Genomic DNA, 24,213 nt, shown 5'->3' with positions numbered 1-24,213 from the left:
GTTTGAAAATTCGAAGTACGCCCAACGTACTCATGTTCACGGTCTGATATTGGCCACGTAGCACTACTCTTTCGCATGATGGAAACGTGTCGTAGCCTTGAAGCGTCCAAGTTGATCTCTTTGTACGCCCAACGTACTTGATGTACGCCCATCGTACTAGTGAAAAAGGCAGTACGCCCCACGTACTCTAAAGTTATGCCCAACGTAACTCGAGTATTCAGCCCCTATAAATAGTGACCGATGTCATCCGAATTTATGTTAGAAACTTTCATTCTCTTACCTTGTACTTTCTTCTATATTGCAAAAATTACCCCCAACCCTATTATATCATCCTAGCATCATAAGAAAGCCCCGGAGAGCCCGAAGATCCCAAGAAAAGAGTTTCTCGAGACGAAACTCTGCTCTCGTGAAGCCCGGTTTTTGGGAAAAACATCCCGGTTTTATCGGAAACGATTGTTTTAAGAAACAAAGTACTGCCCAATTATCGTTAAATCATGTGAGTGTATAATCACTTTCATATTACACATAGATATGAAGTATTTTCTATAAAATACGTGGTATATGTAATTATATTGTTTGTTTATTTGACATGGGTGTTGAATAGTTGTTTATTCAAGTTTTTAGCCGTATATGTATTTTTATCTACAAATATATTGGGTAAAACATGAGTAGATGAAATAGTTGATGTGTGTTAAAATGATGAGAGGCCTCGATATTGTTATTGTTTCAGTCATCTAGCAGAGTATAGATGACGACAACGAACCTTTCTGGACAGTCCAGTGGAACGCTAGCAGGCTCGCAACCTGTAGGTGTTTGTGAACTTAGTGTTCAATGGTATACTCCATCCCCCACATGGTTACCTTATTTAACATAAATTGTTGAGGAATCCCTAAAGCAGTGTTGTCACCCTGATGAAAATCCTTAGGCTAGGTCCCTTATGAAAAATGTTTAGGGAGTTAAAGTGAGGATAACAGGAATGGGTAATCATGGTTATTGTTGTTTGATGAAATAATAAATTTATTATTTGTGGGTTGAAAACCCTATATGATCATCAGGCTCCCAAGTCTGACCCACTCAACTTTTTTATATTACAGGTTGTGGATCCCGAGCATAGTTGGATGATGACGAGGGATTTTTGGATTATAGGTCAGTAGTCGTAAATAACTGTTGTAAGGCTTATAATATATTGTTTATGCTTTTGGTCTGTATCGGAGCATGACATCCCGAGGTTTTGATATATAATGAAAATATATTTCTTTAAGAAATGTTTTGATAAATTTTTATTATATTTTGTTTTGGGAACAAATTCCACATCTTTTGGAAAATTACTCTAATTTTATTTTAAAAGCTTAAACTAAATCGGTCTTTTCTGGCTAAGAAATTTGGGGATGTCATACTTATTGCTTGGATCTGGCATAGGAGCTTAGTCAGATCCATAACACCCTTTATGTCTCATAGTTGAGGAAGTGTATTATAAATGTTACATCAGTAGTTCCTTTGGTAGATATTCAGGTCGACGAGCGTCTGAATTATATTGAGAGACCAATTGCTTTTTTTGAAAGAAATACAAAGCCCTTACATAACAAGGTAATTTGATTGGTGAAGGTGCAGTTGCAACACCATAAGGGTTCTTAGTAGATATAGGAGCCTGAGGATAAGATGTGTAAGGACTATCTATAATTATTTTTAACAACAGGTTTCGAGGGCAAAATCTGATTCAAGGGGGGACATTTTTAACACGTTTTCTGATTTCACGTACGTAATTATTTTATTTAAAAAAAAGTAAAATAAATAAATAATTATAATAATTATTATTATAGTAATAATAATAGGGAATATTAATCTAGATGTTAGACTGTAATTTCCAAAATTTGGTTTTAACATAGAAATTTTGATTCATGGTGGGAAATGTCACTAGACCAAACCCCCGAGACCACATTTGCCAACTTTCGAAATCTGGTTTGTCTCCTTCTTGTTAAAATTTCGTAGCTCGCATCTTGTATTCCTTCTCGTTTGAGGCCTACATAATGGGAGTTTTAGAAAATCCAATCGATTCCCTACCCTAAGTACTTAAACCATTAACACTTTGGAGCTAGCCACATCTTCTTTGGTGCTCGGTATCTGACAGAAATCGAGAGAAGAAGGAAGCTATCGGAGTAGGATTTTTTTTAGAAAAAAAGAGAGTTTACAAGCTTGTTTCTTCGATTCAGACCATCCCCAAGTTAGGTATCAACTTCAACACCTCAATAGTAACACCCTAGGACCTTCCCGGAGGTTGTGGAGATCGAAGCAGCCTCCGATAACCCATTTATTATCGGAAAATGCAAATATACGGGATTTTACGTTCTATCCTGTTTCAGTTGTGATGAACAAGTTATTGACCCTTATATTTCTTGATTAAGTTGCTTGTTGTCCCTTTATCATGTAAGATCAATTATAGTTTGCTTGAACAAAGAATATGATTCTAAATGCATTAAAATATTCTTATTTACCTACATTTCCGGATTTTCTAAATGAACAGTTCAATTCTTTTTTTAAAGCTCTTCGATCTTTTTCATAGCATGTTTAAGGTTGATAGGATTAGTAATTGACTTCCTGAACTCTTTGAGTCTTGTGTTGGTGTTTAGAACCAAGAAACACCAACTTTTACTCGAGTTTTTGTCCATAGACTCTCAAGCTGAAGAGCTACACTTCGTGAATGGTTTTGGTCCATGAAATCTGATGTTTTGTTGAGTTTTACTGTTAAAACATGACTCATATCATGTATTACAAGTTTAGTTGGGTGTGAGTATTTAAAACCAGAAGTAAGCCTCGGTTTAGGGTTATATGTGTATTTGGTGTGTAAACCTAAGAATATGTTTGGAAACATACATACCCTAATACTTGCATAAAAGTATAAATAAAGTAAAAAATATGTATTATCAAGAAATAGTCTAAATAGAGATATTGGTATGTGATGTAGGTATTCGGAAAGAGAGAAACTCATCTAGTTCACGTTAGGAGAGTTGTTAAGATTCATCATTAATTCAGATGAGTCTTCTAATTATACTTTAAGACATTATGTGTCATTGTTATGCTTGTAGTCTTTGTGACTCTTGCATGTTGTACGTTTTCAGGGCTAGGGTCGTTTGTATATGTCTAGTGGGATGGGCCCGAATGTGGGCAAGTTGGGCTGGGAATCGCATAATTGAACCTTAATTGTTGGGCTGGGCTCGTTATCATATGGTATGCGGTATCTTGGGAACCCACTAAAATTTGTGCTTATGGTTTTAAGTTTAAATGTTTGAGGTACTTTCGGTAGCAAAAGAAAGGGCTCGACTTGATTACACCACATATGTTTTTATTACTTGAGATGTTGTGCATTTCTGATTTTATGACTGTTGATTTTTGTATAATTGGTTATTTTACTTGTTTGGGAATGAAATTAGTATGGTTTTTTTATATTAAAAATAGAAAATTTTGTATCAAAATTTGGGACGTTACACACGTTTCAGAATTTTAGGAACCATCAGTTTCGATTTTCGCTTCGGAAAATTTAGCGGGATACGTATCCAGTTATGCTAACCCTTTGTTAACATTTTATACATTTTAGGTTACGTCTCGAATTTTTAGCGAACTATAATATGTACTAATTTACTATATAAATAAAAAAAATTATACGACTTATTTGATGTTCATGGAATATATATATATATCACGACCGTTCTACTTTGTTTGTTCTGAAATATTAGGAGCCAAAAAATGTCATCCAAATTATACAATATATCCATCAATTGGAAACTTTAGCAAATTATTCCAAAAAAAAAAAAAAGGCAAAATATGAATGTCCTCTTCTTACTGTTCTTACGAGATCCTCAAAAAACCTCCATAAATAAGGAGTTGCGTACCAGCTACATAATGGGAGTCGGATAAAATATGAAACAACAATCGGTTATGAAATACCCTAATGGCTCTACGAAAAGTATCCATGATTTAATCAATCACTTAACTAAAACCGCTACAACATGCAAAGAAGCAACTCACAATCTCCTATATGTCAATTTAAAAGGTTTCATAAGAAAAGTTTACTTTAAATGCACATATTTTTCTATTCGGCCATTATCTAAGTTAAGTCTTTTTATGGGTTTTGGAATGAAAGTCACAAAAAAAAGTTTAAATATCTAAGTTAAGTCTTTTTATGGGTTTTGGAATGAAAGTCACAAAAAAAAGTTTAAATATTGTATGACTAGTTGTGAGATGTGCGTATTAGTCTGTTTAATATAAAGATGTAAATATTAAATATTTTATAATTAAAATTTAGAGAAATACAAATGAAATGATAAATAAATAAGTAATTTAATATATAATAATAATAAAAACTATTAAATTGGTTTGAACCTAATCAATCGGATTCAATTTTGAACTTAAGAATCAATCGCTGTCTGAAATCATTTACTTATTAGTAAAATTGTTGAGCAAATTAAGGAGACGTGACACCAGAAAATCAATGAGGTATAAATAGAAGTGTAATTTAAATGTAATATCTTGATTATACACAAGCTAATCAATACAAATAAAACTTTAAAAAAAAAAAATAATGAAAAAAATGAGAAGTGGCCAAAATACACATGTCATTTTAGAGCCTACGAGAAAAAAATTGAAAATTAAAAGAAAATGATAGGTTACAAAATTTGTTTTGATTTATTAGTATTACTAGTGGGCCTGCGCTTCCATAAGTCTGTTTCATAGCGTGTGGCATGATATTTTGTAGGGAGTTATGTTTTGTAGTCTAAACCAACTATGTCGTCTATCGGATAATATATTAAAAGAAGTGGTAGTATTTTTATCATCTTGTTTCATTATTTTTTTTTTTTGAATTTCATATATTTTTTTTGTTTGTTTGTTACCTTGTTAGCATCTTATTCTTAGCATTTTGCAGGAATGATCTCATTCGTGGCACTATATTTCTTTTTGGATAAAAAAATGTTTATTTTTAATAAAAAAATGTGAAATTAGGTATAAAAAAAAAAGGATTGAATCAAAATAGTCTCTCATCATATACGAGGTACTTCTCCTCCTATCCTTGCAAAACGCTGAAAGCCGCATTAGACAACTGGAAACCCATTTTTTTGTTTCGTAGACTAAATTGACAAAAACATCCATGTATGGCATTTCACCGGGTACTATAACGTTTCATAGTGTTCGTAGTAGGCCCACTAAAAAATAAAAATGTGGTTATTTGTAGTTATTATTTGAGAAATGATTAAAAATACGGTTATTTATTATGCTTTTCTATATCTTTAACAAACAATCGCGTTATCTAATATCTTTATCATGATCTAATTATATTTTTATCTTTTGGTTGTTGGTTATTACATTTGTCTTTTTTGGTTTATATCGTAACTTTTTAGCCCAGCAGTTAATAAAAAAGAAGTAGCATCATTATTAGTATGTAGACGGGAAGACTCAAGTATTGTATCAGTCATATAAAAACACTTGTTACTTAAAAATCATAAACTATATATTCGTTTAAACAGCCAATCTACAAATGACCAAATATTGTAACAGAAATGTTGCTTTATCAAACACAAAAATGTCATACAAAAAAATTCAAGAGAATGATTGTATTTTAAAAGGTATCTCCCTTTCCTAATAAACAAAACCAAGATATAGCACACTTTTCTAAATAATTCTATCATTCCATTTTAAGTTTATTATTTAATTTATACTTAATTGACATATATATTTACTGTATAGAATATTAAAAGAGTATACTTAACAGACATATTTATTGTATAGATTATTGAATGACTTTCTGTCTTTGTCAATAAAGTCAGAAAACTTTATGAATCTTTATTGCTTCTTTTTGTGTTGCACTCTTAAAACATCACAAATATATTCAATATAGAAACTTAGAAGAGTTGCTTCTTAATACCATGCAACAAATCACAACATAACACTATATACTTTCTTAATTATTGATCAATAATACACAAACATGAGTGAAACAATGTTCAAGATCATAGTTGATCTGAGTTAATAAGCTCCATCGTGATATCATCCATGGGGAAATCAAAGAAACTAATTTCATCATCGTCTTGATCAACAACATTTAAGGTTTCTCCTTTCTCTAAAGAACCACAAAATGACAAGTTTAACCCTGAGGACAGATTAGTTTGGGTAACAAATATTTCATGATCATCAAATAAGTCGTCTATATACTTGTTAATGTTGTCATCAAGTACATTAGATGGCAAGTTCAACCCTGAGGACAGATTAAAGTTATTTTTAATATCATCATTACAAGATTTTAGGTTACCACCTTCACGAGCCTTAATGTGTGGGTTGTTACCCAAATTTAGGGTTTTGGAAAAGGTCCGCGGTTGTGGCTTAATAATTGGCACCTTGCTTTTTTGTAATAATTCATCATCTTTAGGTAATTTCTTTCGTTGTTTGGAACAAGAACGCTGATGAGTGTTCCAGTAATTTTTCACATCATTAGCTGTTCTCCCTGGTATTCTTCCAGCAATCAATGCCCATCTGAAATTATAATCGAAAATGACTCGTATCTCTAATCTTTTTTTCTTAATTAATATATAGCGAAAGTGAATGAAAAATTAACTAGTTAATTAGAAATATTCAAGTTGGCTCACCTGTTTCCTAACAACTTATGAAGCCTAAGTATAAGATCAACTTCATCTTGAGCAAAGTCTCCTCGTTTTATGTTTGGCCTCAAATAATTCAACCATCGTAGCCTACAACTCTTCCTGCACCTGTTTAAACCTGCAAACATAACAAGAAACTTATTAACACAAAGAACGAAATATATAAAAAAGGAGTTAGCCAATGAATGTTTAGTAACACCAAAAGGATTACGCAATTTGTAACCTGCTTTGAGAGGAATGAGGTGCCATTTCCCTTCACCATGTTTATCAATATGGTTCTTGAGAAGCGTATCTTCTTGCACAGTCCATGCACCTTTCCTTAACTCAGGACTCGTATTACTATATGGTCTCATTCTGTGGCTACTCTATGCAACTGTTGTATACGTACACATATATTATACATATATAGTAAAGTGAAGTTCAAATTTTAGTGAAAAGAATTCTATAATTGCAAGAAGCACGTGCTCGTTTTCTAAATGCATAACACCTAACCATGGGATACAGATTTTTAACGACCCCTTGTCCACATATATATCGACCACGTGCACACTCATGCTACTGATTGACATTCCAACATCGGGGAACTTGCGAGAACTAAAAGTTATCGGGAAAAAAATAATAATACTATTCTATTGTGTGTTGATACGATTTTAGATACGTATCACCACAGAACTGGCGTATTTAGTCGGTGCGGTGTGGGTACAAGTTCTATCCCTATAAAAAAATATATATTGAATTTTGATGTATAAACAAGCTTAATTATCTTGTATCCCTAGCTTTACTATTTATACCTTTTCGTATTCTTTTGTATCCATAGCTTTATAATTTACACCTTTTCATATATATATATATATATATATATATATATATATATATATATATATATATATATATATATATATATATATATATATATATATATATATATAGTGAAGGACTAAGAGATCGAATACTCATTCTTGTGCATCGGTAAAGGTCCACCATAAAGATCGATAACACTATTCGTCATGACTTACTAAAATTTAATAAATATGGTTATACTTACAAGTTTAAGTATAATTCTGAAACATTTGAAAAGTTTCAATGTATGACAGAACGAATGATAAAAATCAAATTAGGCAGAAAGATAAAGGTTTCTCAAATCTGAAAAGATGGAAGAGTACCTAAGTATCTTGTTTTATGATTATCTTAGTGACGATCATCTAAGAACATGCTAGTGCATTTGTGTAACTAAGAAGAGGAATCGTGAATTTTTGAAATGGTTAAATCAAAAGATGAATCATACTTCCTTCCAAAAATCGAGTCTTAGAGTCAATACTCCGAGATCAAGCCTTGAGTGATATAGTCTTAAGAAAGGTTTATAACACTCCTCAAATGTAGAGTAAAATGTTTCTTACTTTTATACATTGGAAATTGGTAAATTGTGATGTTTTGGATAAAACAAAGACCAACTAAGATCAATTGTGTGAACTATTTATCTTAATAAGAATCTGCACTAACTCTTGAATATTTGTTTTGTCAATGAATGGTTCTTAACAAAGAGAATCTTATATGTAAAGAGGTCAGTGGGAGTCTTAAAGATCTTGAAAAGTTTCAAAAACTAATCAAAAATAAAATCTATTGTTTATCACTAGCACACGACTTGAGGTTTGTAACCTATCATGTTGACATATTCTTATTTCTGTACCCATTCCAGTTAAAGTCGACTATATATCTGAGTTCTGTGAGTTCTCAATTGTTTGCATAACAACTTGGAAGACATGGTAGACTCTTGTGCTACCAAGTGGTAAGAAATTAAGATTGAACAAGTTCAGTCCATATGAGTTTGGATTTGTCACTAACCTTGTCTTGTGATTATGGTTTTGACAAATTCTCATGGATAGGAACACATACACCATAAAATCTAAGTGTCATAAGGCTTCTCTCCGATTCATGAAAATGATGGTGAGGAAACGTTTTCACTAAGTAGATTTTAAATAGTTAGCAATTGTGATATCTTCATTTTTAAAAATTCAATTATGATTACGAAATCCCTTTTCATAATTCGAATTGTGAGGAATGACAAAAAGGTCTAAACATTATGATTACGACATCCCTCTTCATAATTGTTTAGACACACATGTGAGCTATCTAAGGAAAGGTGTATGATTTTGGGAAGCTTAGATAAAGTCTTATTGAAGCATCTCGTATTAGAAATCAGAACTTTGGTAATGAAAGTCAATAAAGTATTGATTTCTAGAAGTCCCGCTGAACTTCAACATTTATTGGTTAAGACATTAGTCTAAATGCAATGACGAAATAAGCTTTCCTGGATACATTTCAGGTACAGGCTGCTTAACATATTGCATCCCTCAAACTAAACGAGGTTGTCTTTTTGTCCCATGATTTTACTAGAATAAAGGGGGCCACAAATACACTATAACGTATATAGCCTCAACTAAACATTTGAGTTCTCATCGGATCATCTCATACAATATTAGAAAAATTTTAAATTATCACTAGATTTTCTAAATTAAACTATTATTTCAAGTTTATAAATTTTTAAAATTTTAAAATTTTAAATTCTTAAAATTTTCCAATCCAGCAATTAAATTGCTTTTCGACCTCCTACCCCACACTTATTTCATACGATGCCCTCATTGTATGCTAAAACTAATTAAGCAGATAAAAACAGTAGAAAAAGAGAAAAACGAACAGACTCCCCTGGGGTAGTTGTGACGAAATCGAATGGGGCTGCTAAAAGTTACTCCATAAATTGTTGGAGGACTGGAAACTGGAACTGCTGCTTCTGAATATGCCAGAAAAATAAATCAAGAACGCCAACTTCTAAAATGTGGTGCAAAAGATTGCAAATAAATGCAAGATGTAGAAAGCATGACGTGGGAAAATGTCAACCACGTCGTCTCATCGAGTTATGTGAAATCTAAACATATCAAGAATGGCATCCTCCTCTCACGATGAAAAACTCCCCCACGACATGGGAAAGTGTCAACCATGACGTGGCAGTCGGGATGGTACTTCTGTCTCACGTCAAAATAAAACTCTATGGTGTGGGAACAGCTCATCCATACCATAGGAATCAAAATGTGGTAGAAACGCCACTCTTCTAAATAATAATTCCGCACAATATTGACACGCACCCCACACTTATGACAAATCGTGGGTCTTGACTATAAACTTCAAACGCTCGCACGACTCTCTCTCATGATAAAACAACAGACGGTCCTAGCGGCTGAACTTACTGCCAGCTTTCTAAGGGCGAAAAATCTGCAATGATCTAAAACAATTAAAGAGCATCAACATAATTACATAAACTAAAAATAAAAAACACCAAAATAAAAACTAATAAGTCTAACAAACCAAAAATAAAATAAAAAGGATAACTATGTCACTCATCGTGTTGTTGCGTCCTAGATGTGCCGGCTCCATCCTGTTGTGGTTGGTATGGTGGAGGAAAAGGAACTGGGTACTGAAAACCCTGATGGGCAAAGAATGCGGTCAACGCATCCCCATACCACGGCTGCCTACCTCCACTATATTAAAACGCTCGTCCATATGCCTAGCAAGGTAACGTATATCGATCTCCGACTCTGGTCCCTGCTACGCTCCTCGAGGAGCAGGTCTACACCTCCGGACTCGCTGTGGTTGTGGCTCAACTGCACCCTCGTCGTCGGCCACGTGATCTGGTCGTATCCGTAAGACACCATCCTCACCCTACTCGAGTATGCGTATCGACTCCAATAACTGTAGACTCATCGGTCTCATATCATGTAACACCATCGATCTAGTGATCTCCCGCGTCAATAACTAATAAGATCGAGCTAAGCATGTGATGAAGTGCCCACCGCAAATCGGGCTATCCTCCCGATGCCCCTGGCCTTCCTTCCCATGTAAGCGCCTAAAGCAACCGGGAGGTTCAGGTGTCTCCCTGGAATAACAAGAGTCCACAAGAAATACAAATATGTAGAAGGCACTCTCTCACTATTCTTATGATGCGTGAGAGATATAGAAATCAAACAGTGCAATAATCTGAAAGTGGTGGACCGAATCATCCTCCCCCGAGTAGTAGATGGTATGTACACTCCCCCTGTAATCTCCGCCCATAAAGTATTTTCATTGTAGTCATCCGGCTGACTCATGAGACAATCAGCAAGGAATGTCGGGAAGTGAACACTCCTCGTCTCGTCTACTGTATATATCCCAACTCGAGTGGCAAGCTCAATCGCATTGCACAACCGACTCACACCTCCAAGTCGAAAGGAAAAAGTTGTCCTGTCGTCGGCTGTCTTCCTCAGATCATAGGAAACTGTAGCATAAAACTCCAGCAAAAATTCCCCATAAACAGGCTCCTGAATCCTCAACAATCTCTCCTAACCTTGGTATACAAACAAAGAGACACCACTCGTGTCCAAGTGGGTGTATTGAAAAAAATTCCGGATCAGCTCGTTAAGTCCAGTTTGGGCCACCAATCCCCAATCAAATGAAGGTGCAATGTCAATCTCCTTAGTAAGCAGCAAACTCAAATTGCTCACATATTTGGCCCGTGTTTCTGTCGGAATAGTGTCTAAGGCTGTAACTATATCCGGTTGTGCATGGTCCTTTTGGGTTGCCTTCACCATAGCAACTTGATAGGATGATTTATTAAGAGAGAATAAATATTATTAATATATTATGGGAATAATATAATGAATAATATATATTGTTATTTGATTAATATAAGTCATAGAATTAATTAGAATTAATTTGGTGACTTAAAGAGATTAATTAAATAAAGGGGTATAAACTGTCAATTGTTTGATAGTTAAGCTTTAGACTGTAAATCCATTTGGATATACTATGGACGAATTCTAAGAGGATTAGGATAGCTAAAATCGTCCATTAGAGTTATCTAGGAATGGATTTGGATAGCCTTAAGAGAAGATTATCCAATTAGGGTTTAGGTTGTAACCCTTAAGGAGTCTACAAGTGTAAATAGACCCCATGGCATAGGGAATTCGACACCTCTGATTAAGTAAGAGAACTCTGGTCGAAATTCCTCCCCTCTCCTCTCTCCCAAATCATCCTCCTTGCTTTGGTGTTTGTAAGCCATTAGAGGAGTGACATTTGTGACTCTAGAAGCTCCAAGACCTCAAGATCAACAAGGAACTCAAAGGTATGATTCTAGATCTGTTTCAATGTTGTTATTTAACCTAATTAGTAATTAGAAGTCTTGGATTCAAAGCATGTTTATTAGAAAGCCTAGATCCAAGCATTAGGGTTTTGCATGCGCACATAGGAAAGTTCTTATGGCTAAAACCCATTAGTGGTATCAGAGCCTAGCTTGGTTTTCTGTAAATTGTTGCTTGATTAACTGAAACAAACCTGCAAAATTTGATTTTTTTTTGGTTTCTGAGTCATGGACTCGGCGAGTAGGCCTGACTCGGCGAGTCCCTTTGTGCACTCGGCGAGTCCAGGCGTCAGGAATGGCCAGATTCGGGATTTCTTTGTGTTTATCTTATCTTAACTTACCATAAACTAATTAGATCAATATTAATTCGTTTTTCTGAAAAATATAACTATTATCTTGATCTAGTTAAAGGTAATTATCAACTAATTAAATATTTAATTTCCTTATATGATAATTAATTGATTATTTTGATTATTTTGGTAATTATCTTAAAAAGAAATCTTGAATAAATCAAATATAGATAATTAGGATATTAATTGTTAATTGGAATTATTTGTTATTTGATCCTCCATGTTTTAAATGTTTAAAACCTACCCTCATGTTTTGAAATTTACTTTTGTGATTAAAAGCTTTAATTTAGACAACTTAAATTTCAAGCCCTAGATTTTAAAAGTTTTAAAATACAACCCTATACTAATATGATATTACTAGAATAATATATATATATGTATAACTAAATGCTAGTCTTACCGTTAGTAGGCCTCATTCACGAAGCCGATCTATAAGGTGGGTATAAGGTTGCGGCCTATAAAATGGCGCTTAATGGGTGTACACTCACACCCACCGCTTGCTTGATTGGTGGAGGGTCGTTAGCCGAACGGGTAGGATAGGGCAACCTCATCCTCTCATTAAAAGTATAATAAGAAATACAAAGTAACTACACATATTTTAAAATTTCCCAATCCTAGTTACTTTAGGAAAAGTGAATTGATGCAATCCCATGAAATTACACTTTGCACCTTGCTAAGATGTTGGTGGAGCGTGTGTGGTTTACCGGCACACTAATTGGTTCTAAGCGAAGGTGGCAAAGGGTGATTCGTTGTTTATCATAGTTCAATGGAGCGTGTGTGGTTTACCGGCACATCGAATAGGTGATTGTTACAATGAAGGCGCCATGTGAATTTGCATGGTAATTCACACCCGCTTTGTGATCCTCGGCATCCCAGTCACAAACAAGAGGGGCATATCGAGATTTAAACATGCCATTGAATAGTTTCAATGAATCTCGTCCGAACCTAGGAATTCTCAAAAAAAAAACACTTAGGACTAATAGTTTAAGTTTCGTAATGGAGAATTAGTGAATCGTCATTCACTTACCTTCAATTTATTTGCATGTTAGATTACGGCATCCCTTTTCTAGTATGTAAATGTTATTGTTGGATCCTAGCCCTAATTTTCTTATTGGGTGATAATTAAGGATTCTTATTCTAATCTATCTTTGTCCTTTTCTAATTGTAGATGTCAAACGCAAACAACGCTACTGCTAGTTCTTTCACGTTGATGAGCCTTTGCCAAAAGGTCACCTTCGATGGAACGAACTTTAGCGAATGGATAAGATACATTCGCACCATTGCTCGCTATGAGGACAAAGAGTATGTCCTTGATGAGAAGCTCGAGAAAATCAATACCGAAATCGCTACTCCAGCCGAAATCACCGCCTTTGAAACTCATGAGCGAGATGCAACGAAGGTACATTGCATCATGATCGCCACCATGAACTCCGAATTCCAAAAGTCCTACGAGGACATGTACCCATACGAGATGCACCAAGACCTATTGGAGAGGTACCACCAAAACGCGAGACAAGAGAGGTACGAAATTTTCACTAACATGATTTCCGCAAAGATGGGTCATGGAGAATCTCTTACCGTGCACTTGCAAAAGATGCAAAGGTATGTCGACCGCCTTCGCAAGTTAAATGTTGACTTCGGTGAGGATTTGGCGATCGACATGGTGCTTCACTCTTTACCTCCGATGTACAACCAATTTAGGATGACCTACCACATGAACAAAGAAGAGGTCACCCTAAGCAAGCTCCAAGGTCTCTTGAGGGTTGCTGAGAGCAACTTCAAAGACAAGTCTGTTGCACCTACTCCCAATCCGCCCGCTGCTCCTGTCTTGGCTATTGGACAAGGGAAGGGAAAGAAGAGGAAAGCTTCATCGAAGAACTATCGCAAGGTGAAAGCCCGAGATGGTGCCTCTTCTAGTGGGACCAAAGTTGATCCCGCCAAGCCCTGCTCTAACCCGAAGGAGGCAGAGTGCCACCACTGCCACAAGATAGGACATTGGAAGAGAAGCTGCCCGGATTACCTGCAAGCAATCAAAGAAGGAAAGATCAAGCCATCTTTCGCAGGTATATATACAATCAAATCTAACGATTCTAATCATGCTATTTCTTGGGTTCTTGATACCGGTTGTGGTTATCACATTTGTTCTAATGTGCAGGGACTAAGAAGAAGTAGGGATGTGGAGCAAGGAAGGATCAATCTAATCATGGGGAACAGAAGATCGTCGCCTGTAACCAAGATTGGAGTGTATTCCTTAGTGCTTAGGAATAGTTTAGTTTTAGATTTGAACAATTGTTGCTATTCGCCAGAAATGGCAAGAAACATCATTTCATTTCATGGTTTATTTAGACAAGGATTTAGATTTTCTTTTAATAATGAGAATGGTTCTATTTTGGCTTATCTAAATGGTGTCTTTTACTTTGAAGCTATACCATATAATGGAATATATGAAACTGTTATGATTGTTGATGACTTTGGAAATGATGTTTTGAATATTGATTCTTCCACTAGTATGGATAAAGCATCCTTGTGGCATTGTCGTCTTGGACATGTCAACAAGAAACGCATAGCCCAACTCCAAAAGGATGGAGTGTTGGAGTCATTCGACCTTAGGGAAGATGACACATGCGAGTCTTGTTTGCTTGGAAAGATGACTAAGTCGCCCTTCACGAGTACTTGTGAAAGGGGCGATGGTCTATTGGACTTAATACATACCGATGTATGTGGACCGTTTAGATCAACCACAAAGGATGGGAACCGCTTCTATGTGACTTTTACCGATGACTATAGTAGATATGGGTATATCTACTTAATCAAGCAAAAGTCAGACACCTTTGAAAAGTTCAAAGAATTCAAGAATGAAGTGGAGAATCAATTGGGCAGGAAAATCAAGATGCTTCGATCCGATCGAGGAGGAGAGTACCTAAGTCTTGAATTCCACGATTATCTCAAGGAGTGTGGAATAGTTTCGCAATTGACGCCTCCTAGGACACCGCAGTTGAATGGTGTGGCAGAAAGGCGTAATCGAACCCTATTGGATATGGTTCGCTCTATGATGAGTCGTGCTTCACTACCAATCTCTTTTTGGGGGTATGCCTTAGAGACTGCCGCCCATATCCTTAACCGAGTCCCTACTAAGAAGGTTGCCAAAACACCTCACGAGATGTGGACAGGGAAAGCTCCCTCGTTGGCACATATCAAGGTTTGGGGTTGCGAGGCTTTCGTAAGACGAGATACTCACGACAAGCTTGAACCTCGAAGTGAGCGATGTATTTTCATCGGCTACCCGCAGACATCCTTTGGATATCTCTTCTATAGACCGAAGGACAATGTTGTCTTCGTTGCAAGGAGAGGAGTTTTCCGAGAGCGAGAACTCATAAGCCAAGGAGACAGTGGGAGGCAAATCGAACTTGAAGAGATTCAAGAGTCGATGGATGAAGGAACCTCTACCGCTGGCACTCAACCCGAGGAGGAAACTCCGGTTGAACCAATTGACGAATCCTTACCTCTTAGACGTTCCGATAGAGTTAGAGTTCATCCCCAGTTTTATGGCTTTCATATTACTACCGAAGGGGACACGTATATTAGTGATGGTACACTAGTGAATCTTGATGAACCTAATAGCTACAAGGAAGCCATGGCAGGCCCGGAGTCTTTAAAGTGGAAAGAGGCAATGGATAGCGAGATCCAATCCATGTATGATAACCAAGTTTGGAATTTGGTTGATTACGTGCCCGGACGTAAGACCGTTGGGTGCAAATGGATCTTCAAGAAGAAGACCGACGTGGATGGGAACGTACACACATATAAAGCGCGATTGGTCGCGAAGGGCTTTACTTAAACTCCCGGAGTTGACTATGATGAGACCTTCTCACCAGTTGCGAAGATTAAATCTATTAGAGTGATGTTAGCAATTGCCGCATTTCATGATTATGAGATTTGGCAAATGGATGTCAAGACCGCTTTCCTTAACGGAAAGTTGGCTGAGGATGTTTACATGGCTCAGCCAGAGGGGTTTGTGGATCCGAAGCATCCGGATAGAGTGTGTAAGCTTGAGAAGTCCATTTATGGACTTAAGCAAGCATCTCGCAGATGGAATCTTTGTTTCGATGAGAAAGTCAAAGAGTTTGGATTTGTACGAAGCGAAGACGAATCTTGTGTATATGTCAAAGCCAGTGGGAGTATAGTAAGCTTCCTCGTTCTATATGTCGATGACATATTACTCATAGGAAACGACATTCCGACTCTGCAGGAGGTAAAGTCCTGGCTCGGGAAGTGTTTCGCTATGAAGGACCTCGGAGAGGCTTCTTACATTTTGGGAATAAGGATAATAAGAGAAAGAAGTAAGAGACTAATTGGACTTAGTCAGAATACTTACTTAGAGAAGGTACTAAAACGTTTTAGTATGGAAAACTCAAAGAAGGGAGAACTACCGATACAAAGTAATGCCAAGTTGAGTAAGACTCAAAGTCCGAGTACCGAAGCTGAGATAGCAGAAATGAGCCGAGTACCATACGCTTCCGCAGTTGGCTCAATCATGTACGCTATGACTTGTACTCGACCTGATGTAGCCTTCGCTTTGAGCATGGTTAGCAGATATCAAGGGAATCCTGGCAAAGCACATTGGATTGCGGTGAAGAATATCCTTAAGTACCTTCGGAGGACGAAGGAATGGTTCTTAGTCCTCGGAGGAAGTGATGGCTTGAAGGTGCGAGGGTATAGTGACGCCAGTTTTCAAACCGACAAGGACAACTACCGTTCACAGTCGGGCTGGGTCTTTACCCTAAATGGAGGAGCAGTGACATGGAAAAGTTCCAAGCAAGAAACTGTAGCTGATTCAACGTGCGAATCAGAGTACATTGCAGCGAGCGAAGCGTCGAAGGAGGCAATATGGCTAAAGAACTTCATCGGTGATCTTGGAGTCGTACCTGCCATAAAGGAGCCAATGGAGATTTTCTGTGATAACGAAGGTGCGGTTGCCTTAACCAAGGAACCGAGGGATCATGGTAGATCAAGACATATCGACAAAAAGTATCACTTTATTAGACATCGTGTAGAAGAAGGACAACTCGTAGTTAAGAGGATATCATCAGAAGATAACCCAGCAGATCCGCTTACGAAGGGACTGAGTAGGGTTAAACACTTGCAGCATGCTAGGAGTATTGGGCTGAAGGATGATATTAGCATAGATTAGATAGTATTAGAAACGTGTAATAGATAAATGTAATTGACATTTGATGATTAAATAAAGGAGTTTTATTTATGAGTAATGTTACTATCTTATGTTAATTGTTTAGCTATTGTTTCACTTTGCATGTTTTGACTTCCAGAATAATTGAAATTATTAGGAATAATAGAATTGTTCAAATGGTCCACAATCATTCATATATTGGAAGTAGATATGAAAAAAGATTGTCATGAATTGGTGTGTAGAATGTCTAAATGGTGTTAGACATAGCAAAGGATTGCTGCAACGTTCATGAGTGCTTATGAACTAGTTTTGAGCATTGGAATAAACCCGCGCTTGCTGGAATCACCTTATGGAATAAGATATAAAAAGGTGATCGCAAGACGATAATATCATATAGTCTTAAAACCTAGATATATGGTTTATTATTTGTTAATTGATTGTACATTGATAATACGAAAACGCATCAGTAACTTGATGTTATAAAACGTATTGTTGTGTATAGTTGGTAAATGAATAAGTAAATGCATATAAGTCGAAGTTTATCTGTAACTTTTATCTAAGAAGGTAAAAGCGATATCTCGGCCGCTCGATGATTTGATTTGACTTATGTGCCGGGCCCGGTCAGAACTGAATTGATGTGTTCGATTAAGTTCTATGTCAAATAAATCAGAGATCGAGAAACCTAAATGCTTGACTAACCATTCCATAGGATTGTCAGCATGATATCTAACAGAGGACTGTACGTTCCCTTATCTAAAGGACAAGATTGATTAGATCAGAGTTGACAGCGTCTTTGAGAGCTACGATTGCAAACCGAATTTTACTTGTATAGTTACTAGACTTATCCAAGTGGGAGACTGTCGGAATAGTGTCTAAGGCTGTAACTATATCCGGTTGTGCATGGTCCTTTTGGGTTGCCTTCACCATAGCAACTTGATAGGATGATTTATTAAGAGAGAATAAATATTATTAATATATTATGGGAATAATATAATGAATAATATATATTGTTATTTGATTAATATAAGTCATAGAATTAATTAGAATTAATTTGGTGACTTAAAGAGATTAATTAAATAAAGGGGTATAAACTGTCAATTGTTTGATAGTTAAGCTTTAGACTGTAAATCCATTTGGATATACTATGGACGAATTCTAAGAGGATTAGGATAGCTAAAATCGTCCATTAGAGTTATCTAGGAATGGATTTGGATAGCCTTAAGAGAAGATTATCCAATTAGGGTTTAGGTTGTAACCCTTAAGGAGTCTACAAGTATAAATAGACCCCATGGCATAGGGAATTCGACACCTCTGATTAAGTAAGAGAACTCTGGTCGAAATTCCTCCCCTCTCCTCTCTCCCAAATCATCCTCCTTGCTTTGGTGTTTGTAAGCCATTAGAGGAGTGACATTTGTGACTCTAGAAGCTCCAAGACCTCAAGATCAACAAGGAACTCAAAGGTATGATTCTAGATCTGTTTCAATGTTGTTATTTAACCTAATTAGTAATTAGAAGTCTTGGATTCAAAGCATGTTTATTAGAAAGCCTAGATCCAAGCATTAGGGTTTTGCATGCGCACATAGGAAAGTTCTTATGGCTAAAACCCATTAGTTTCATCATTTAGGCTGCGTGGGAATTGCAAAAAACAATGATCGATCACGTCCTCGGGTGGGTTTGTTCTTTGAGTTCTATGAGCCATAATCTGCAAAAATAAGAACAACACAAAACCAAAACAAAATACCCATAGCATTAACAGATTTAAATGAAAAACAGGGGTGCTGGTCAAGAACTTACCCTGGGCGTACATCCAGCGTACGTTGGGCATACATACAGCGTATGCTGGGTGTACGTCATGGAAATCACATTTGTGTTCTACTCGCTCAAAGGGCATAAGCTTTAGCAAATTACGCAGGGCAGTCAATAAGCAAGGGGTATTCAAAATACGGGACCAACAAATGGCGTACGTCCAGCGAACGCTAGGCGTATGTCCGCAACTGAAATCGAAGGTTAATAGACGAGCTAAAGTTAAAATTGATTTCAAGGGTTTATTCTATTAGGCCGAATCGGTCTATTTAAGCCATAATCAAACAAAAGCACATGTGTATTCTACCCCAATTCAAGATATGTATAAACCCTAGATTTCCATTTAAACAAAATGCCGCCTCCTAGACCCTCAAAACGGCCAAATATATGTTTCTTGTTGACTAAGGATCAGTGAAAGTCGAAAAACTCCCTTCTGGTTGGCCGATATCCTCTATTTATAGCTTTTAGAACCGACCTACGTACGCTTGGCGTAGGTCGGTTTACGCTGAGCGTAGCAAGAATCCATCGTGATTAGGAAGTCCGGATACCAAGCCCAGTACGCTGGGTGTAACTTTAACTACGTTGGGCGTAGTTCTCTTTTCAGCATTACGCTTGGCGTAAATTATATTACACTGGGCGTAATAGCAGTCTTCAGCATATTTTCTTTCTTTTTGCTTCTAATCCCGATTTCCGCTCCAGTCTTTTTTTTTCCGCTCTATCATCAACTAATAGCTGTAAATCATAATTCAAAGCATTATAAGTACCTTTTAGTTCTAAATAAGAATAATAAAGGCTAAAATATTAAGATATAATGTATAAAAATACACATATTAATAAGTTTAGGATCTAACAGATTATAGTAAACGACAAGATTTTGGAATTGGTACATTTACGATAAGGATTTGTAATTGTGACATGAGTATCATTGAAATGTTGTCAATTGATCTATTCCACAAAGAAAGGACCATAGGTAAACATAGTGTGCATGCTTGGGGCATGGGACAACTATTGTTTTAATTCAACTAAAAAGTTGATTAGTCGAAACTGTAACACTGTAAAAATTTAAACAATTTTTCACTTTTTTAAAAACCATACAATATCATTCACATTCACTTTTCAAAACATTGTATCAACATCATCTCAATACAAAACCCCAAGATGAAAACATATAAAATCTGTTATGCATGTGTACAAATCATGCCGGCGCCTTCCCGTGATCATCGCTGGTACCTGAAACACATAACACATAACACTGTAAGCATAATTGCTTAGTGAGTTCCCCAAAATACCACTCTAACACATATTAGCCATTCGAGGCCATAACTCTATCGACCCTCTGGTCAATGTGTCTTAGTGGGGGCCTCCAGTCCCAACTCTCTATGCGCCCTCTGACCCTAACTCTATGGACCCACTGGTCCTACTCTGTAAACTCTGAATCATGCATATCACAAATCACAATAAATCATAACACATAAATACATGCAAATACACTGGCACATAACTCTAAAATACACTGTCACATAACTCTGTTACCACACTAGGTATAGTATAGTGAAAAGACACACCTCAGATGCCTCGATAAATCTCTGACTCGGTAGAAATACGATCTAGCCTCTGCCTAATCACATAAAGTAAATACTCTCATAAATATAACTCTCGGGACTGGACTCAACCCTCTCTTGGCACCCTTATAAGGGTAAAAGAGCATTTTACCCCTCTTTTGGCTCAAAGGCCCCATTGTTGACCAATCCCTAAAAGTCAACAGTCAAACTTTGACCCAACTCGTCGAGTGCACTTGGGCGACTCGGCGAGTCTACACGTGTCCACTAACTCTCTAGTCTCAATTGGCACGTCGAGTCCCTCCCCTTACTCGACGAGTCACACCTGGTATGAATCGCGGGGCCACCCCGACTCAACTTGCCGAGTCTTAAGATCAACTCGGCGAGTTCCGCCTTGAACTCGAGTCCTCTAATCCCTCTATGACTCACTGAGTTATTCCCCCAACTCGGCAAGTCTACTCACTGAGTGATTTACGGGAAACCCTAACCCTACTCGCCGAGTCTGCCCTTGGACTCGGCGAGTTCATGCCATGCACAAACTCAATTGACCTCCTGAGGTCAGATCTGTTCCTTTGATCCATAGATCTGACCTTCCCAAGCCTGATAAACACGTAAATCTCGAATCTTGACACTCATGGGACATCTAGGAGGTTTCACTTGGTGATTTAGCCCCAAAAATAACATCCTAAGCTCAACATGTAACACCGTAAAAATTAAAACAATTTTTCACTTATGAAAACACATTTTTAATTAAACAATTCGTTCACAAAACGTCATAACATCAAGTTTTCAAATCCCAATGTCTCCCAAGATCAAAATACATCCAATTCCCATATGTGTCTACGAATCAAGCCGGCGCCTTCCCGCGGTCATCACTGGTACCTGAAACACATAACACTGAACACTGTAAGCATAAGCTTAGTGAGTTTCCCCAAAATACCACAATAATCACATAATAGCCACTCGAGGCTGTAACTTTGTTGACCCTCTGGTCAATATGTCTCAGTGGGGCCCTCCAGCCCCAACTCTCTGTGGGCCCTCTGGCCCTAACTCTAGGGACCCGAAAGTCCCAAATCTGTAACTTTGAATCATGCATATCACATATCACAATAAATCACAATACATAATAACATGCAATCATACTGGCATATAACTCTATAATACTCTGTCTCTTAACTTTGTTACCACACTTGGTAAAGTATAGTGAGAAGACTCACCTCGGGTATCTTGGTAAATCTCTGGCTCGGTAAATGATGGCCTAGCCTCCGTCTAATCATATAAAAATAATACTCTATTTAGTATAACTCTCAAGGGTAGACTATGCTCTCTTATGACACTCTCAGAAGGGTAAAAGACCATTTTACCCCTCCCATAGCTCAAAGGCCCCACAATAGACCATACCCTAAAAGTCAACCAAAAGTCAACTCTCTGGGTTACGCTGCGCATACCAGATGTGTACGCTGGGCGTACTCGGCAGCACCACAGAATCGGGGAGCGCCTCCCAGTACGCTCGATGTACTCCCCTGCATCAGCCCTCTTTCTCTTGAGGTCTTAATCGGTTAAGACCTACGTCCATATTTTAGATCTGACCCCTTCTAAGCCCCTTAATCCATAAAGTTGATGACTTTAAGCCTTTGCATGGCTGAACAAGTCACTAACTCCCAAAATGATCTAACCTTCAACTCTAGAAGGCTTAAAACACATGCATGACTCCAAAGTAACATCCAAGATGGGAACTTTATGGCTCTACATCACTAATAACACTGAAAAGGGATAGATCTCGGACCATGGAGTACTTTACACTCATAAAGTCTCCACCTTTGGGGTTTTTAGCGCTAAAAATGACACATACAACAACAACCAAAAGAAGAGGAAAGTTTTGAACTTTATACCTCCAAGAGTAGCTCTTTCCTCTGTAGATCTCAGATCCAAAATGGCACCTCAAGCTTTAGCCTCCAAGTTCTCCTTTCCTTCTTCTTCACCAAGCCTCTAAAGCACTAACAAGCTCAAATCAACACTCTCACACACTAAGAACGATGGGGCTCTCTTTTAGGGTTTCACTCACTAATATGGAGGCTAAGGAATGAGCCATACACCCTTTAAATAGTGCACAAGGAGGATTAGGGTTTTTGCACCTGGGCCGGGTACGCCCGGCGTAACTCTAGGTACGCCCAGCGTACTCACTTGCTATACATTCTCCACTCAAGGACTAAACATGACAATACAATAAAGAACAAGGATGAAAGATATGCACCTGAATCTCGGGGTGTTACAATTCTCCACCACTAGAACCAGACTTCGCCCTCGAAGTCTCATTCCTCGAACAACTCTGGATGCTGCCCTCGCATCTCCAACTCTGACTCCCAAGTCATCTCGGATCCCTTCCGATGTTGCCACTGAACCAAAACCAAAGGCACCTCCTTGTTCCTCAAAACCTTGATCTTCCGATCTCTGATTGCCACCAGTCTCTCAGCATAATTCAGGATCGCATCCACCTGAATATCCTCCAATGGTACCGCTGCCGACTCATCGGCTATACACTTCCGCTATTACAACACGTGGAAAGTGTCATGGATCTAACCTAACTCTGCAGGTAGCTCCAACCGGTAGGCTACCCTGCCTACCCTTGTAATTATCCGAAAAAGGAACGATATAACGGGGCCCCAACTTGCCCCTCTTCCTGAATCAGATCACTCCTTTCCAAGGAGAGACCTTCAGGAGTACAAAGTCGCCGACTTGGAACTCGAGCTCGGACTGGCGCCTGTCCGCATAACTCTTCTGAAGACTCTGAGCGGTCAATAACCTCTGCCTAACCTGATATATTTGCTCAGTCGTCTGCAGCACAATCTCTGTACTACCCATAACGCGCTGCCCGACCTCACCCCAACAAATGGGAGTCCGACACCTCCTCCCATACAACAGCTCGAAGGGTGGCATACCAATGCTCGAATGATGGATGTTGTTGTAGGAAAACTCTGCCAAGGGAAAATACGTGTCCCAACTCCCCTCGAAATCCAACACACACGCCCGGAGCATATCCTCGAGCGTCTGAATTGTCCGCTCACTCTGTCCGTCAGTCTGGGGGTGATATGCGGTACTAAAATGCAGCCTAGTACCTAACTCTTCATGAAACTTCTTCCAGAATCTGGAAGTGAAACGCACATCTCGGTCTGAGACAATCGAGATCGGCACTCCAAGCCGGGATACCACTTCCTTCACATATATCTCTGCCAACTTCTCTGCGGAAGAGCTCTCACTGATAGCAAGGAAGTGGGCGCTCTTTGTCAACCTGTCCACAATCACCCAAATTGCATCGACTCCCCTAGCATTCCTTGGCAATTTGGTTATAAAATCCATGGTAATCTGTTCCCACTTCCATTCGGGAACCTCCAACGGCTGTAACTTACCATGCGGTCTCTGGTGCTCGGCCTTAACCCTACGGCAGGTTAAGCACCTCTCAACAAACCATGCGACATCCCTCTTCATACATGGCCACCAATAC

The 24,213-nt window shown here is 37.8% G+C and overlaps 1 protein-coding gene across 1 annotated transcript; it reads right to left on the bottom strand.

Moving 5' to 3' along the window:
• Nucleotides 1–5,844: 5,844 nt before the first annotated feature.
• LOC145100676 (transcription factor MYB90-like) lies at nt 5,845–7,130 on the bottom strand. The gene is made up of 3 exons (XM_079037857.1): nt 6,868–7,130; nt 6,633–6,762; nt 5,845–6,519 (listed from the first exon to the last, which is right to left on the bottom strand). The coding sequence occupies exons 1-3, from the start codon at nt 6,995–6,997 to the stop codon at nt 6,000–6,002; spliced, it is 780 nt and encodes a 259-aa protein (XP_078893983.1). The 5' UTR covers nt 6,998–7,130; the 3' UTR covers nt 5,845–5,999.
• Between the last annotated feature and the right edge of the window lie 17,083 nt (nt 7,131–24,213).

This window comes from Lactuca serriola, chromosome 4, assembly GCF_051521515.1.
Source record: "Lactuca serriola cultivar US96UC23 chromosome 4, Lser_US96UC23_V15, whole genome shotgun sequence".
In the NCBI taxonomy this organism is placed as follows: Eukaryota; Viridiplantae; Streptophyta; class Magnoliopsida; order Asterales; family Asteraceae; genus Lactuca; species Lactuca serriola.
Note: the sequence above shows the minus strand (reverse complement) of the source record. Positions and strands in the feature narration are given on the sequence as shown.